The 17,140-nt window shown below is 41.7% G+C and overlaps 1 protein-coding gene across 1 annotated transcript in view; it reads left to right on the top strand.

Moving 5' to 3' along the window:
- Positions 1-6,184: 6,184 nt before the first annotated feature.
- Positions 6,185-17,140, top strand: part of LOC125455549 (centrosomal protein of 170 kDa protein B-like) — a 117,424-nt gene continuing 106,468 nt past the window's right edge. The window contains exons 1-2 of the mRNA XM_059649140.1: positions 6,185-6,292; positions 10,198-10,359. Of these exons, the coding sequence (XP_059505123.1) occupies positions 10,312-10,359 (48 nt within the window). The 5' untranslated portion in view covers positions 6,185-6,292; positions 10,198-10,311. The remainder of the gene's footprint in view (positions 6,293-10,197; positions 10,360-17,140) is intronic.

Here is a 17,140-nt window from a genome sequence, read left to right on the forward strand (position 1 = left end):
GATCACGGCAGGGAGCAGCTAAATGGCTTTTTTTTTCATAAATCTACAATGATGTGTAGAGAGTGTCCTTTTTCATTGTGTTTTCATTGAAATCAGTCTCTTGATTAAGCTTTAAGAATATAAAGAATAGATACTAAGTTAGCCTGGAGCAGTGTTTTCAGCGCAGTAAGTCTGTGCTATTTTCTGGGTCTGTAGATTGTTAAAATGTAAAGATGGCCTTTATTAGGGTGATATGCTCTTCCTGTCGAATGTGGAAGAGTAGAGAGAGTTTCCATGTTACTGATGATTATGTCTGCAGGAAGCTAGAGCTGCTCAGGAGGATTTAAACTAGTAAAAGGGGGGACTTAGGGAGGTGGTGAGGAAAGCGCAGTCTGAGGCTGATACAATTAGGAAAAGAAGTAAGTCAAACAATCAGGACAGGCAGGAACAAAGCAGAGAGTGAGGTAGGACTGATAAATTAAACTGCATTTATTTTAACACAAGCGGTCTAACAGGTGAAGTCAGGCATGGTTGGGAACAAGGAACTAGGATATCATAGCAATCACATAAACATAGCTAAGGGATGAACAAGATTGTCAGCTTAATATCCCAGGTTATAGCTGCTATAGGAAGGATAGGAAGGGGAACAAGAGAGGACAGAGAGAGGGGCATTTTTGATTAAGGATAACATTACTGCTGTACTTAGGGAGGATATTCCTGGGAATTCTTTCCGGCAAGTTATTTGGGTGGAACTGAGAAATAGGAAAGGGATGATCACCTTGTTGGGATTGTACTATAGACTCCCCAGTAGTCAGCAGGAGATTGAGAAACGGATTTGTAAGGAGGTCTCAGTTATCTGTGAGAATAATAGGGTGGTTATAGCAAGGGATTTTAATTTTCCAAACATAGACTCAGGCTGCCGGTGTTAAAAGCTTGGATGGAGAGAAATTTTTTAAGCATGCACAAGAAAAATTTTGATTCAGTATGTAGATATACCTCCTAGTAGCAAAACCTGACCTACTCTTGGGAAATAAGGCAGGGCAGGTGACTGAGGTGTCAGTGTGGGAGCACTTTGGGGCCAGAGACCATAATGCTAATAGTTTTAAAACAGAGATGGAAAAGGATAGACCAGGTCTAATCGTTAAACTTCTAAATTGGACGAAGGCCAATTTTGACAGTCTTAATTAACAACTTTCACAAGTTAATAATGGGCAGATGTTTGCAAGTAAAGGGATGGAAAATGGGAAACATTAAAAAATGAGATAACCAGAGTCTAGGGACAGGATGTTCCTGTCAGGATAAGGGCAAGCCTTGCAGGTGCAGGGTATGCTGGATGGCTAGAGAAATTGAGGTTTTGGTCAAGAAAAGGAAGGAAGCGGATGTCAGGTATAGATATCAGGGATTGAGTGAATCCATAGAAGAGTATAAGGCAATAGGAATATACTTCACAGGGCAATCAGGAGGGCAAAAAGGGGACATGAAATAGCTTTGACAAACAGGGTTAAGGAGAATTCACAGGGATTCTACAAATACATTAAGACAAGAGGGTTACGAGAGACAGGACAGGGCCCCTTAAAGATAAGCAAGGCTGTCAATGTGTGGAACTGCAGGAGATGGGGGAGATACTAAACAACTACTTTGCGTCAGTGTTTACTGTAGAGAAGGATATAGAAGATAGAGAATGTGAGGAAATAAATAGCAGCAACTTCAAACATGTCCATATTACAGAGAAGGAGGTACTGAACAACTTAAAATACACAAAGGTGACTAAATCCCCAGGACCTGACCAGGTGTACTCTAGAATTCTGGGAAGTGAGGGAGGAGATTGTTGGGCCTCTTGATGAGATACTTGTATCTTGATAGCCGCAGGTGAGGTGCTGGAAGACTGGAGATTGGCTGACATGGTGCCACTATTTAAGAAAGGTTGTAAGGAAAAGCCAGGGAACTATAGACCAATGACCCTAACATCTGTGGTGGACAGGTTGTTGGAGGTAATCCTGGGGGACAGGATTTACATGTATTTGGAAAGGCAAGGATTGATTAGAGATAGTCAACATGGCTTTATGCATGGGAAGTCATGTCTCGCTTACTTGATTGCTTTTTCAAAAAACTGAACAAAGAGGATTGATGAGGGCAGAGCAGTGGATGTAATCTGTATGGACTTCAGTAAGGCATTCGACAAGGTTCCTCAAGGTAAACTGGTTAGCAAGGTTAGATCACAAAGAATGCAGGGAGAACTATTGGATACAGAACTGGCTCAAAGGTAAGGAGTGAGGGTGGAGGGTTGCTTTTCAGATTGGACACCTGTGACCAGCCATGTGCCACAAGGATCAGTGCTGGGTCCACTGCTCTTTGACATTTATATCATATTGATACGATCTGGATGTGAACATAGGAAGTATGGTTAATAAGTTTAGAGATGATGCTAAAATTGGAGGTGTAGTGAACAGCAAAGAAGGTTACCTCAGAGTACAATGGGATCTTGATCAGATGGAACAATGGGCCAGGCAATGGCTGATGGAGCTTATTTTAGATAAATGTGAGGTATTGCTTTTTGGAAAGGCAAGTCAGGGCAGGACTTATACATTTAACTGCAAGTCCTGGGGCGTGTTGCCGAACAAAGAGACTTGGAGTGCAGATTCATGGTTCCTTCAAAATGGAGTTGCAGGTAGGTAGGATAGGCAAGAAGTTGTTGAGTATGCTTGCCTTTAATAGGAGTTGGGATGTCATGTTGCAACTATACAGGAAATTGGTCAAGCCATGTTTGGAATACTTTATGCAATCTGGTCTCCATGCTGTAGGAAAGATGTTGTGAAACTAGAAATGGTTCAGAAAAGATTTACGAGGATGTTGCCCAGGTTGGAGAGTTTGAGCTATACACAAAGGCTGAGTAGGCTGGGCCTATTTTCCCTGGAGCATCAGACCTTATATATAAGGGGTGACCTTATAAAGATTTATAAAATTGTGAGGGTCATGGATAGGGTAAACAGGGAAAGTCTTTTCCTGGGGGTGGGGCAGGCCAAAACTAGAGGGCATAGGTTTCTGGTGAGAGGGAAAAGATTTAAAAGGCACCTAAGGGGCAACTTTTTCTTGCAGAAGGTTGTGCATGTATGGAAAGAGCTGTCAGAGGAAGTGGTCGAGGCTGGTATGAACACATTTAAGAGGCATATGGATGGATATATGAATAAGAAGGGTTTAGAGGGATATGGGCCAAATGCTTGCAAAGGGGACTAGATTTATATAGGATATCTGGTTGGCAAGACCAAATTAGACTGAAGGATCTGTTTCCATGCTGCATATGTTTAAGGCTCTCGGTGCAAAATAGCATTCTCCAGGTTTTTTAACACACTATTTCATCAAAACTGTTAACATGGAGACAAAGGGGTAACATTGTTTCCAGTAAAATGGCTTGTTTTAGCAAAACATTTAATAGAAAAAGTTTCATTGTACAATTGCTTTTCAATTCTACATGAAAATGGATACTCTTTTAATCAGAAGTTGGTATAATTTAGTGTACACGTGCCTTTAAATTTCTGTACACAGTCTTTTTCACAAGTTGTCTTATGGCACTTGGCAGCTGGACAAGTAATTCAGCAGCATGGATCTAAGGCATGTCCTGTCTGTTTGGTTTGAATCTGGAAAATCAATCAAACTTAGGTACTTCTATGCACTATATTAGTAGTCACGAGTGATGTATAATGTGATTGCTGTTGTCACATTAAGAGGAGGTTGCTTAATTGCACTGTGGAATCTTATTTCTGGTGCTTTTATTAAATTGTGGGTTGCGTGTTTCTTAGATAACAAAGTGTGAAGCTGGATGAACACAGCTGGCCAAGCAGTATCTCAGGACCACAAAAGCTGACGTTTCGGGCCTAGCCCCTTCATCAGAGAGGATGCATGTTTCTTAGTCTTTTTTGACAATTTACTAAGGGATTTTTACTCTCAGCATTCACAAAGAGGAGCGGGAGTAGGCCATCAGGCCCTTCAAGCTACTCTGCCATTCATTATCATCATGACTGATCATCTAACTCAATAGCCTGGACCTGAGATAATAGGAACTGCAGATACTGGAGATAACAAAGTGTGGAGCTGGAAGAACACAGTAGGCCAAACAGCATCTTAGGAGCAGAAAAGCTGATGTTTCGGGCCTAGACCCTTCATCAACTGTCTTTCTCCATAACCTTTGATCCCCTCAGTCCCAAGTACTCTTAAAATCATACATTGTTTTGGCCTTGACTGCTTTCTGTGATGGTGAATTCTACAGGCTTACCACTCTAGGTAAAGAAATTTTTCCTCATCTCATATCCTTAGCCTGTGACCCCCTGGTTCTGGATTCCCCACCATTGAGAACATCCTTCCTACATCTATCCTGGCTAGTCCTGTTAAAACTGAATATGTAATTTTCACTAGAGGTATTTTATTCTGTCATTTCTGATATTTTAAATTAAACACTAGAAGTCCAGGAATGGTATTTTTAAGTCAACTGGCTGTTTTTAAGCCATTGTGAGGTTTTATGTTTCATGTGGTATTGTGTTCTAGTTCATGTTGCTTTTATATGTATTCATTTATTGTTGTTTCATATTTGGGTGGCTTTTCAAACTGCTTCTTTAAACTATAGAATGATCCTGCTTGGGATTTTGTTGTATTAGTGTCATGATTGTCATGAGCCAAGTGACCCATAGAATGAGTTCCTTAATTGGGGCTGTTAATCTGGTCTAATCAGGGAGCTCTGGCTGACAGATAAGACCAGGAATGTCAGACATCCTTTTCACTCAGAGCTGGCTCTGAGTGACTTGGATCAGTGTCAAAGACTCTCCACGTGTAAATGAAGGGTGACTTGGTGATAGGATACTGACCTCTGTGGATTTCAGTTAGGTGATCTGTAATGTGTCGTTATCCATATTTCATCTTCTTCTGGCTGAATTGCAATAATAAGCTCAATGAGACCAATGAGTAATGATCATTAGACTACAATCACAACACAGGTACATGTGCCTGTTGAAGTCAGTTATGGAAAATGCAGCAAAATGTTCCAGATATTTATGAACATACAAAAAGATGGTCTGTAAACTTAATGACTTGATACTTAGACAGTCTTTCACTATAACTTAATCAAGGTATTATGTGTAACATGTACAGGCAGTTGCAGGCATTGTTTATCTCATTTAAAATATACTGTTGATAATGGTTTAAAGCCATTTTTCCAGATTTCTAAATTCATACCATTTGGTTGTCGTATACAGCATTTCCTCACCTGAAGCTCTTCTTATCTTGAACGAGCTTGAGTCAATGTCTTAACAAGCCATAAAGTGGCTAATCCATTAATTTTCATCTCCAGGTTGTGGAGATCCCTATACCTGAGATGGACACCTTAACCAATATCAGCACATAAGAAACAGATGCAGAAATAGGCTATGTAGACCTTTCTAACCAGTCTTCTTCCCTCTCTTGAAGATGTTAATGTCTTTAAGGAGCAGAGCTCATAAATGCCAGTCACACAAGTGGTTAACGTTCATGCATGTGTTTTGACAATGAATGCTGGCAATCTATTTGACGGGAAAAGCATTAGAGGTGACTGTGACCTAAACTGCCCCTCCTTAATCGCTGGACCCTGAAGAAAATTGTGGTGGCATTTTTTTTTAACTTTGTCTGAGCTCAGGTCAATTAATTCAACTCTCACCGGGGATAAAACCTGTGACCTAAAAGATTAAGACATTTCAACTCATTAACAGATGAACTAATGATACATATTTGCTTTTAAGGCATAGATTTTCACAGAATTGTGGAGATTCCACAGCAAAATGGCACTGGATATCAGGATCCAGAAGTCTCTCACTCATTTCTGATATCCCTGTTTCAGCAGGAGTGGAGCAGGGCAGGTTATGCCTCACACATGGGAGAAATAGAAACTCAGTATGGCCATACGAACTTGATGCTGATGTCAAACAAATTCCACTTCTGCTGGAGCAAGGTCTTTCTTCTGCAGTGTATGTGTCATAAACACTAGACATATGTGTTTTTGGAACATAAAATAAAGCGAATGGAATGTTTGACACTGCAGTGTTGCAGAGAATGTGCCAGGTGTGTTTTATTTGTTACTTCAAGGTCAACACTGGAGTTGTGTGGAGTTCAGTTATCACATGGTCATGTAGCTTTTGGAGAAGCTAGATTTGAATCTTTTGAGTGACTAGTTGGCAACAGGTATCTTTGGTTTTAAAGTTGTCTAGCAGCTGATTTTGGTTTTGAAAAATGTAGTTTATCTTAAACCTGAGAAGCGGTTGCACTCGAGCCTCGAAAATACCTGCAGGCAAAGGTAGGTCTATTTATTGCACAACCTCTATAAGTGGGGAAAAACAAACATCACTCAAATAGTGTAAAGCAAACCCACTAATTTAAGCAAACACCTAGGCCCGACTGACTGCAGACTAACTTCATTCGGTAGCCAGTCAACAGCAATGATATTATCACCAAAAACCAAAAGAACTTTTAATAAAATCAACTCAATATATTCATGCATTTTAGATTCCTGATCAATGGATTTTGTTCCTTTTTGGCTATGTTTTCCACACATGATATTTCTGTACAGCTGTCAGTCTGGTTTTGTTCATCTGTACAGGGATTTTGAGAGTCTTTGGATTTAAAAGGATATAATTTAAGTTTGCATTGTAGTAGTTAATATTCCATTTTTTTCACTTATAAAAGGATATGTTTGTTTATAATAGTTATTTTTTTTTTGCTTACTAGTGAAACTGGTGTTGTTTACCCTAAAAAGCAGTTAAAGCCAGGCAAATTAATCATTTTATAATGAAGAACGTAGAAACGGTCGATGAACTAAACTCATAATTTACTTCTGCCTTCAAAAAGGAGGACACAAATAACATGCCTGAAATTATGGGGAACTCACGATTTAGTGAAAGGTAGAAACTGAAGCAATTTTGTATTATATCTTTTAGATGTAAGTGCACTGTGTCAGAGATAATGGGAACTGCAGATGCTCTGCCCGAAACATCAGCTTTTGTGCTCCGAAGATGCTGCTTGGCCTGCTGTGTTCATCCAGCTCCACACTTTGTTATCTTGGAGTCTCCAGCATCTGCAGTTCCCATTATCTCTGATCACAATTTTAACCTCGCTGCGAAGCCTCTTCCAGGATGCCTAACCTGAAAAAGTTACCCTCCTCCCTCCGGACCAACTTCAGGGAATCTCTCTCCCACTGCAACTCTCTTGTAATCTCTTCGGTCTTTAAACTGCTCGATACTCTCCTCTCCACCTATCTTCTCCTCTATCCATCTTCAGTCTGCCTCCCCCTCTCTCCCTATTTATTTCAGAATCCTCTCCCCATCCTCCTCTCTGATGAAGGGTCTAGGCCCAAAACGTCAGCTTTTGTGCTCCTGAGATGCTGCTTGGCCTGCTGTGTTCATCCAGCTGCACACTTTGTTATCTTGGATTCTCCAGCATCTGCAGTTCCCATTATCTCTGCAGAATAATGTTACCATTTTTAATTTTCATTTTTATTTTATAATGTTTTGTCACTAGTTACATATTTATATTCAGTTCATAAACAGCGATTATATATTCCAACTTTATTCTACAATCAAGAAAATTCCAAAATTCCAAATTTCAAATTTTAATGAGTATAGTCCCAGTCTATTCAATCGCTCTTCACAACCCAGCCCTCTCAACTCTGGAACCAATTTAGTGAACCTGCTCACTTCTGCACTTTCAAAATTCCAAAACCTTGATCCAAACCAATGCAAATTGGAGAAGTTACAGTGTATCAGAAATTTGAATAGAAGTACACAAGGACACCCAGGTCCCACTACATTCTCCCCTCTCCTAATTTACCAGGGAGGTAGTGGTCTGCCTCTCTGTTTTTCTTCCAAAGTGAATAGCGTCACATTTATCCAAATTATACAGCACCTGCCATTGATTTGCCCATTCACCCAACCTGTCCAGATCATGCTGAAGGATCTCTGCAGCCCATCACAGTTCACCCTCCCACCTAACTCAGTATTACCTGCCTTGCCTATCCATAATCGCACTTGAGGAAGTGCAATTGACTGCTTGCATTTTGAGCAACAATAAATTACAGTCAGAGTGATGGGTGTACTGAACTCACATCTAGTGGAACTGGCTATCAATTATACCCTCTCTGGCTTGTTGTGCCAGAGCACATACAATTCTGTTGTGTTGAACATTATGTTGCTCCTGCTCAATGCTTTCATCTGCCCCCCTCGGATGACTGCTGCTACTTACCCAACTTGTCAGCATCTATCACATCCTTCCTTTGCCAACTTCAGTTGTGCAGGGCATAGCATTCCAGGGTTATGCAGCACTCTCTGGTATGGAGTGAGATGGGATGCCATCATGACAGCCATGCTTGACCTGACCAAGGACCGCTGTTATTAGCGTTGAAGATATGGCATTTGGTTGAAGCATATGCATTGTGTTTGCTGTGTAGACTGGTTAGATCACATGGAATACAGGGAGAACTAGCCTTTCGGATACAGAATAAAGTGTGGAGCTGGATGAACATAGCAGGCCAAGCAGCACCTTAGGAGCACAAAAGCTGACATTTCGGATCTAGGCCCTTCATCAGAAAAGGGGGAGGGGGCAAGGGTTCTGAAGTAAATAGGGAGAGGGGGGGAGGTGGATCGAAGGTGGATAGAGGAGAAGATAGGTAGAGAGGAGACAGACAAGTTAAAGGGGTGGAGATGGAGTCTGTAGAGATGAGTATAGGTGAGGAGGTGGGTCAGTCCGGGGAGGACAGACGGGTCAAGGGGGCAGGATGAGGTTAGGAGGTAGGGAATGGAGGTGCAGCTTGAGGTGGGAGGAGGAGATAGGTGAGAGGAAGAACATGTTAGGGAGGCGGGGATGAGCTGGGCTGGTTTTGGGATGCAGTGGGTTTTACTCTGGGAGTCCAAAATGAGAAGGCATAGGTTTAAGGCAGAGGGGTAAGATTTAAAAGGGACCTTTTCACGCAGAGGGAGGCGTGTGTATGGAAATGAGCTGCCAGAGATAGTTGTGGAGGCTGATACGACTACAACATTTAAAAGGCTTCTGGATGGGTACGTGAATAAGGGTTTAAAGGGATGTGGACCAAATGCTGGCAAATGGGACCAGAATTACATAGGATACATCTGGTCGGCATGGACAAGTTAGACCGAAAGTTCTATTTCCGTGCTTATGTCTCTATGACACTATGATTTTCCTGTTGGGAATTGTCACCATCTAGGTTCTATCGGGCACATGTAGAAAACCACATATCAATGAGGTTAGATTAGTTAGTAATAGGATGCAAAAAGGTTATGCGTTGTTTACTAGCAAGGCTCATTTTGCTGTTCAAAACCTTATGGAGAATCAGACTTCTTTTCTTAATGTCAACAGTCTCCTTTTTCTCTGCTCTCACCATATTTTCACAACTGACTCACCATTGCCCACACTGTGCTGTGGCTGGGAAGACTCCACCCTGTTCGTTATTTAAACTGGGAAACAAAAAGGAAAGCTTTGTTTGAAATACAGGATTATATTACAGCCAATAAGTATTAAATATTCAAGTCACTAAAATGTAAGGAGTTCTAACTGAGAAGAAAATGGACAGATAGGTGGGGTACCTTCTAAGTGATATTCCCTGAGGACAAGATCATAAGACTACAATGATTCAAGGTCTAATTGTTGGAGGGTGTGTTGGTCAGACACCTCACCATGTATTACCTATTTCTTATAGGAACATAATGTTGAAGTAGGTGATTTGTAATGATTTAATTGAATGGCAGAGTAGTTCAAAGGGCTTAAAGTGCAAACCTGTTCACCGTTCTTATGTTGAATTTACTTATTCTTACTGATCATCATTTTCTAATTACATTTTTCAATTTGAATTACCTTTCTTCTTTTGTTTCTACTTTAATTAACATCTTTTAGTTTTCTGCATTACATACTCAACATTTTTTTTTACTTCATATGCTATTTTCTAACAATTATTCACTCATTGAATAGGACATGTTTCCATGCAAAATACTTATACCTTTGAAAATCCTAAACTGCTTTATAGTTCAATAAAATCAACGTTGACGAAAGCTTCTGTGCTTAACTGCATGAATCAAACTATATGAGCTTCAAAGTAATCTGAATCTTTCTACATTAATTTACTATTTGCTGTATATGTCTTGCATCTAATTGTTTAAACTTCCTATCACGCCACTACAACAATTCTATTTTAAGTCAGATCCAATCCATTTCTCTAAAGAAGAGTCATTTGACTAGAATCGGAGGTATCTTGCAGGAGTCGAAGTAACATTGGCAACAGAGCAGAATCAGATCAGAAGTCCAATCTCAATGTTGGGAGCATCTCACTCCATCTCTTATACTTTGACCAGTGGCATGGTGAGTTTCTCACAAATTACCATTTAAGTGGATTTACCTTTCTTTAAACTTGTTAATGACATATTAATATTCAGCTTGCTACTTTACCAAATGTGCCAAACAAGTTAGACCTCGAGCAAACTTGATGTGGAAATCACTGTAAGGACCTGCAGAATACAGCCTGCTGCTTGCTCTGTAGGAAATCTATGATAGTATCAGTAACTATCATCTCAACAATGCTCTGTTGTCACTGGCCTCATTGGCATCTGATATATACCAGTCTCTAAGAACCCTCACGGCACATTTCAATTCACTTAGATGACACTTCTGCACTTCAATGCTGCACTTCATGCTGTACCAGCAACAATCATTGTAATGGTATAGCAAGGACTCTGCACTCAGGGATATATATCCAGCTCATGAGCTGGACAAGGCTGCATCTCCAGTCTGTTTGCATCATGCCAGTGCATTTACTCACAATGAGCATACCTGGATCTTCGCAGCAACCCCACCTTGCCTTGCCTTAACTTTGCCCCCTCTGCCAGAGATATTGGCTGGATATTACTTCTGGCTTGCCTTACTGTTTAGTATAGACACAAAGGCAATAAGCATGTCATGGTTGTCGGCAGACCCCAGTCAAGACCAGGGGAGAGGGAGTCCTATGACAGTGAGCCAAGAACAGCGTTCAGAGCAATGGATACAGCCAGCCAACCAGGGTGGTCAGAGTCAGGTTGCTGTCCACGTAAAGGGTGAGGAGCCAAATGTTGGATAACACGCCAATTGTCTTTGGCTCTTTCTGCTCCTATCAGGACCTTTCTCATCCTAGAATGGGAGAGAGGATTACAGAAACGAAAGTGGGTGATACAGCTGTTCCTTTCTAAGCAGGTGAGGAGGTGTCCCAAGTGAGTGAGTAGGTAGCACAGAGAGCATGCAGGTTCGGGGTGGATGACAATGGGTGAGAGAAGATGTTGCAGGCGGTAGTGAGATTGGTAGAGCATGAACCTTGGTGAGACCTGACTATAATAGCAGAGACAGTGTAAGTGAGGTATGAGACTGAAGACGGTGGAATTTATCCTCTGAGTGGAAAAGGACATTGACCTTCTTCCTACATTGCTGGCCATTCCCCCAGATGCCTGAGACTGCTCTAACCCAAAAGGCAACCTCGGACCAGGCTGCAATGGTCTAATGTCATGCCTCCATTGTTAGTCCTAGTAGAAGAGGGCATGCTGCCTCTGCATATCTTGTCCACTGGGACCTCCAGGTCCTCACCCAAAAAGCAAGATACTAAATCCCTCTATAATAATAAAATGTGAGGCTGGATGAACACAGCAGGCCCAGCAGCATCTCGGGAGCACAAAAGCTGACATTTCGGGCCTAGACCCTTCCTTAGAGAGGGGGATGGGCTGAGGGTTCTGGAATAAATAGGGAGAGAGGGGGAGGCGGACCGAAGATGGAGAGAAAAGAAGATAGGTGGAGAGGAGAGTATAGCTGGGGAGGTAGGGAGGGGATAGGTCAGTCCAGGGAAGACGGACAGGTCAAGGAGGTGGCATGAGGTTAGTAGGTAGGAGATGGAGGTGCAGCTTGAGGTGGGAGGAAGGGATGGGTGAGAGGAAGAACAGGTTAGGGAGGCAGAGACAGGCTGGACTGGTTTTAGGATGCAGTGGGTGGAGGGGAAGAGCTGGGCTGGTTGTGTGGTGCAGTGGGGGGAGGGGACGAACTTCACCAGCTTCAAAATCTCCCCTTCCCCCATCGCATCCCAAAACCAGCCCAGTTCGTCTCCCCACCCCCTGCAAAAAATGTCACATTCAGACAATTAACTCTGTTGTTCTTTCTACAGGTGCTACAAGGCCTTCTGAGTTTCTCCAGAACTTTCTGTTTCTATACAAGAAACTCACAATCTATGTAACTGTGATGATGAGGGTCAAGGACAAACTTAGTGTGGGTTTCAAGCTCCTCCTGTTTGCTGAATGTTTTGCAATGTGCTGATTATGTTTGGTTTAGACATGAACATATTATTCTCTAATAGGTCTCCTTCTGCTAATTGTCAGCCAGTTCAAGCTGGTTCTAACTTTTCAAAGTTTTATGTAAGGAATACATCATCAGTGTTTTGATTTCCTATTCCATCAATACCTGAGTGATGCCTAGGTGACACATCAACTTGGATGGAATTCCAATTTCCTACCTCAAGGACCTGAGTTTTGAATTATGGATTAATAGCATGAAAAGTTGCTTTCTAGTATAATTTGGAATAATAGGATCTCGATTCACAGCACAAAATTGCTTACAGTTTGATAATAAATCAGTTGATGCATTTGCACAGAACATAATTTTGACATTCAGGTCTACTCTGCAGTCAATAAGATTATGGCTGGCCTGATGTGGCCTTATCTTTCACGCCCATCCCCTGTAACTCTTAAATCCCTTTTAATCAAAATTTTGACTAACTCACCCTTGAATATTTTCAATGACCTAACCTCCACTGCTTGCTGTGGGACAAAATTCCAAACACCAACAGTGCTCTTTGATAATGAGTTCCTTTTCAATCCATTTTAAATGGGAGATCACTCATTTTGAAATTGTGCCTTTCAAGTTCTTGATTCCTCTGTCGGGGGAAATATTTTCTCAGCATTGACTCTGTCAAGTTCCCTGAAAATCTGATACATCTCAATAAGGTCACCTGAAGATAACAAGAACTGCAGATGCTGGAGTCAGAGTCAACACAGTATAGAGCTGGAGGAGTACAGCAAGCAGGGAGCATCAGAGGAGTAGGAAAGTTGATGTTTCGGGTTGGGACCCTTCTTCAGAACTAAGGAGGGGAGGGGTCTTGGGAAATAAATAGAGGGAGTAGGGGTGGGGTACCATCCCTCCTACCTTCCCCCAATCCCCCACCACTTCCATTTATTTCCCAGCTCCCTTCCCCCCTCCCCAGTTCTGAAGAAAGGTCCTAACCCAAAACATTGATCTTTCTGCTCCTCTGATGCCTGACCTGCTGTGTTGCTCCAGCTCTACACTGTGTTGACTTAGTAAGGTTACCTCTCATTTTTGTATATTGCAAGAGTATTGTTCCAATTTGCTCAACATTTCCTCCTAAGCCAACCCTTCACCCCAGGAATAAGTCTAGAGGATCCTCTTTGCTACCCCTCAAATGTGAGAATGACCCTCCATATGTGAGGTGACAAAAATCTCCATGTAATGCCTTTGGTATGATTTCATCAATATCCTGTGTTTTTACATCAAAGTGTGAAAACCGTCACTTGAGTTTCAGTTGGTTTTGGTTTGTGTTTCTTTGCTGAAACAACCAGATCATCTAGGAGGTTGTCACCAGGCAGAGTTAGTATCATGACCGTTTCCTTCTCCAGAACATTCTATTCACCTTAAATTAGGCAGATGTTTAAAACATAACTGTCTTGTAAAATCCCGCACATGTAACATTACGTTATTTCTCAATAGAGACAGATTCTGACATCACTTCTACAAAAAGTCAATGGAAATATCTCTGAGGAAAGCAAAATACTGCAGATTCTGGAAATCTGAAATAGAAGCAGAAAATGCTGGAGAAACTCAACACACCTGGTAGTATCTGTGGGGAGAGAAACAAAGCTAATATTTCAAGTCCAATAACTCTCTTTCAGAATTGAAGTTCTAAACAAGTCATATCAGGCTTGAAAAGTTAACTCTGTTTCTCTCTCTGTATATCTCCCTGACCTTGATAATCACAAGTATTTACACATGCAGTACAATCAGACAGTTATATCTAACATAAAAATGTCATGGGGTGGTGATGAACCAGGAACAGTTTGTTTATTGGAGAGGCTTATAAACTTACATGTTCCTGAAGTACTCGTTAGTTGTCACTTGCTAAAATATTTTAATACAGATGCTTCTTTTCACTGGCTGTGCATAAAACACCCTTGCGCATGCTGCATAAATAAAATATACATTGCTCTATATAATAAAAAAAAAGGATAAATGAAAAACAAAAGCTGTACAGTCAGATGTATTTCATTAGGATTTCATTAAACAGATTCAAGATTGGTTTCAATTTATTTGGCTAATTATTTATTAAAATAGATCATATGCCCTATTATTCAAATATCACCTACCCAGCAATTAGATTCTACAATTTTAGTAGCTAACATGGAACAAGTAGGTCTACTGTTTTTAAGCTATGGTGAAGATCCATTGAACACCTTTTAACTGAAGTAAGTGATGTTCTTCTATTGACACATATGGGCCTTATTTATTTTTCAATGCAGTTCATCCAAATAGAGACCGATATAATTCATAGGATATCCTGGGAATTACAAACCAATTGGTCACAGCTTCTTCTAAAACCATTTGTTACCGTCAGTAATCTAACATGAGTAAAAGGGACACACTATTGGTAAGAAATTGTCATAATAACAACTACACGAATTATCATTCAGGAGATGACACATTACAGTATAATAAAAAATTGTGATTAATGAAATACTACTAAAACTTTTTGCTGCAGCAAAATTTACTTATTAAACTAAATAATATGAGTTTGTGAGATAACAAAGTGTGGAGCTGGATGAGCACAGCAGGCCAAGCAGCATCTCAGGAGCACAAAAGCTGACATTTTAAGAGAGGGGGATGGGGAGAGGGAACTGGAATAAATAGGGAGAGAGGGGGAGGCGGACCGAAGATGGAGAGAAAACAAGATAGGTGGAGAGGAGAGTATAGGTGGGGAGGTAGGGAGGGGATAGGTCAGTCCAGGGAATATGAGCAGGCCAAGGAGGCGGGATGAGGTGGTAGGTAGGAAATGAAGGTGCAGTTTGAGGTGGGAGGAAGGGATGGGTGAGAGGAAGAACAGATTAGGGAGGCAGAGACAGGCTGGGCTGGTTTTGGGATGCAGTGGGGGGAGGGGATGAGCTGGGCTGGCTTTGTGATGCAGTGGGGGGAGGGGAAGAACTCCAGAGAGACCACACTCCCCTCCGACCCCACCACACCCGGCACCTTCCCCTGCAACCGCAGGAAGTGCTACACTTGCCCCCACACCTCCTCCCTCACCCCTATTCCAGGCCCCAAGATGACCTTCCATATCAAGCAGATGTCCACCTGCACATCTGCCAATGTGGTGTATTGTATCCATTGTACCCGGTGTGGCTTCCTCTGCATTGGGGAAATCGGGCGGAGGCGTGGGGACCGCTTTGCGGAACACCTCCGCTCGGTTCGCAGCAGGCAGCTGCACATCTCATTCGCGAACCATTTCGGCTCCCCCTCCCATTCCTCAGACGACGTGTCCATCATGGGCCTCCTGCGGTGGCACAGTGGTGCCGCCCGGGGGTTGCGGGGTCAGCGGCTCGTGTTCCACTTGGGAACCCTGCAGCCCAGTGGTGTCAATGTGGACTTCACAAGCTTTAGGGTCTCCCCTTGCCCCACTGCAACCCAAAACCAGCCCAGTTCTACCCCTCCCCCCACTGCATCCCAAAACCAGCCCAGCCTGTCTCTGCTTCCCTAACCTGTTCTTCCTCTCACCCATCCCTTCCTCCCACCTCAAGCCGCACCTCCATTTCCTACCTACCACCGCATCCCACCTCCTTGACCTGTCCATTTTCCCTGGACTGACCTATCCCCTCCCTACCTCCCCACCTACACTCTCCTCTCTACCTATCTTGTTTTCTCTCCATCTTCGGTCCACCTCCCCCTCTCTCCCTATTTATTCCAGTTCCCTCTCTCCATCCCCCTCTCTGATAAAGGGTCTAGGCCCGAAACATCAGCTTTTGTGCTCCTGAGATGCTGCTGTGCTCATCCAGCTCCACACTTTGTTATCTTGGATTCTCCAGCATCTGCAGTTCCCATTATCTCTGAAACAATATGAGTTTGTGACTTGTGTATTTAATGAATGCTGCAATCAGAAAACTATTAGGGGAATCAGTACTTTCATTATTTTATTTTATATACTAACTTGTAATTTATGATCTCTTTGAATAATAAGCAGGTTATAACTTGAAATCTACAAAAGGAACTACGTGTACTTTGAATTATTTTTCCCATAGTTAGTGTGAAGTCGTACTGCCTGTCAAAACATTAATTTTTCAGATCAGAGATAATGGGAACTGCAGATGCTGGAGAATCCGAGATAACAAAGTGTGGAGCTGGATGAACACGGCAGGTCAAGCAGCTAGACCCTTCATCAGAAAAGGCTCGAAACGTCAGCTTTTGTGCTCCTAAGATGCTGGTTGGCCTGCTGTGTTCATCCAGCTCCACACTTTGTTATCATTAATTTTTCAGATGTTCATTGAAACAGTAAATTTCATAAATAGCTTTATAAGATGTAGTCAGTAATTATATGGCATGGGTTATATTCTCAAGTCTATATTAGGATAATATATTCACAGTTTAATAACATTGTATTACTGGTTTGCATTCTGCAATACCAATTAACATTTGCATTGTGCTGTGAGCTATGCAGCCTCTAAAAGGCCTCAAGAGACTTTGATTTGAATTTTTTAAAATTAAAGCATGACTAAATGCAATGATTACTATCTCTCATTTTTGAGGCCTGCTCTGATTACAGAAACCTATGGAGTCTGTTCATTAGGAGCTAAAACTTATTCAATATTCCAATATTTTCTAAACAGCTGTCAGAAAAAGTTATTTTATCATATAAAGCAAATACTATTGAAATATCAAATGCAATTTAAAATACTATTCATGAAATGAGGTAAATTAACCAGAATAATTACTACAAAAACAATAATCATACAGAATGTGAACAAAATCTGGTAGATCAAGATGTCTGTATCTATAATTCAGACACTCTGGAGGCAAATAC

This window comes from Stegostoma tigrinum, chromosome 10 (assembly GCF_030684315.1).
Source record: "Stegostoma tigrinum isolate sSteTig4 chromosome 10, sSteTig4.hap1, whole genome shotgun sequence".
Lineage (NCBI taxonomy): Eukaryota > Metazoa > Chordata > Chondrichthyes > Orectolobiformes > Stegostomatidae > Stegostoma > Stegostoma tigrinum.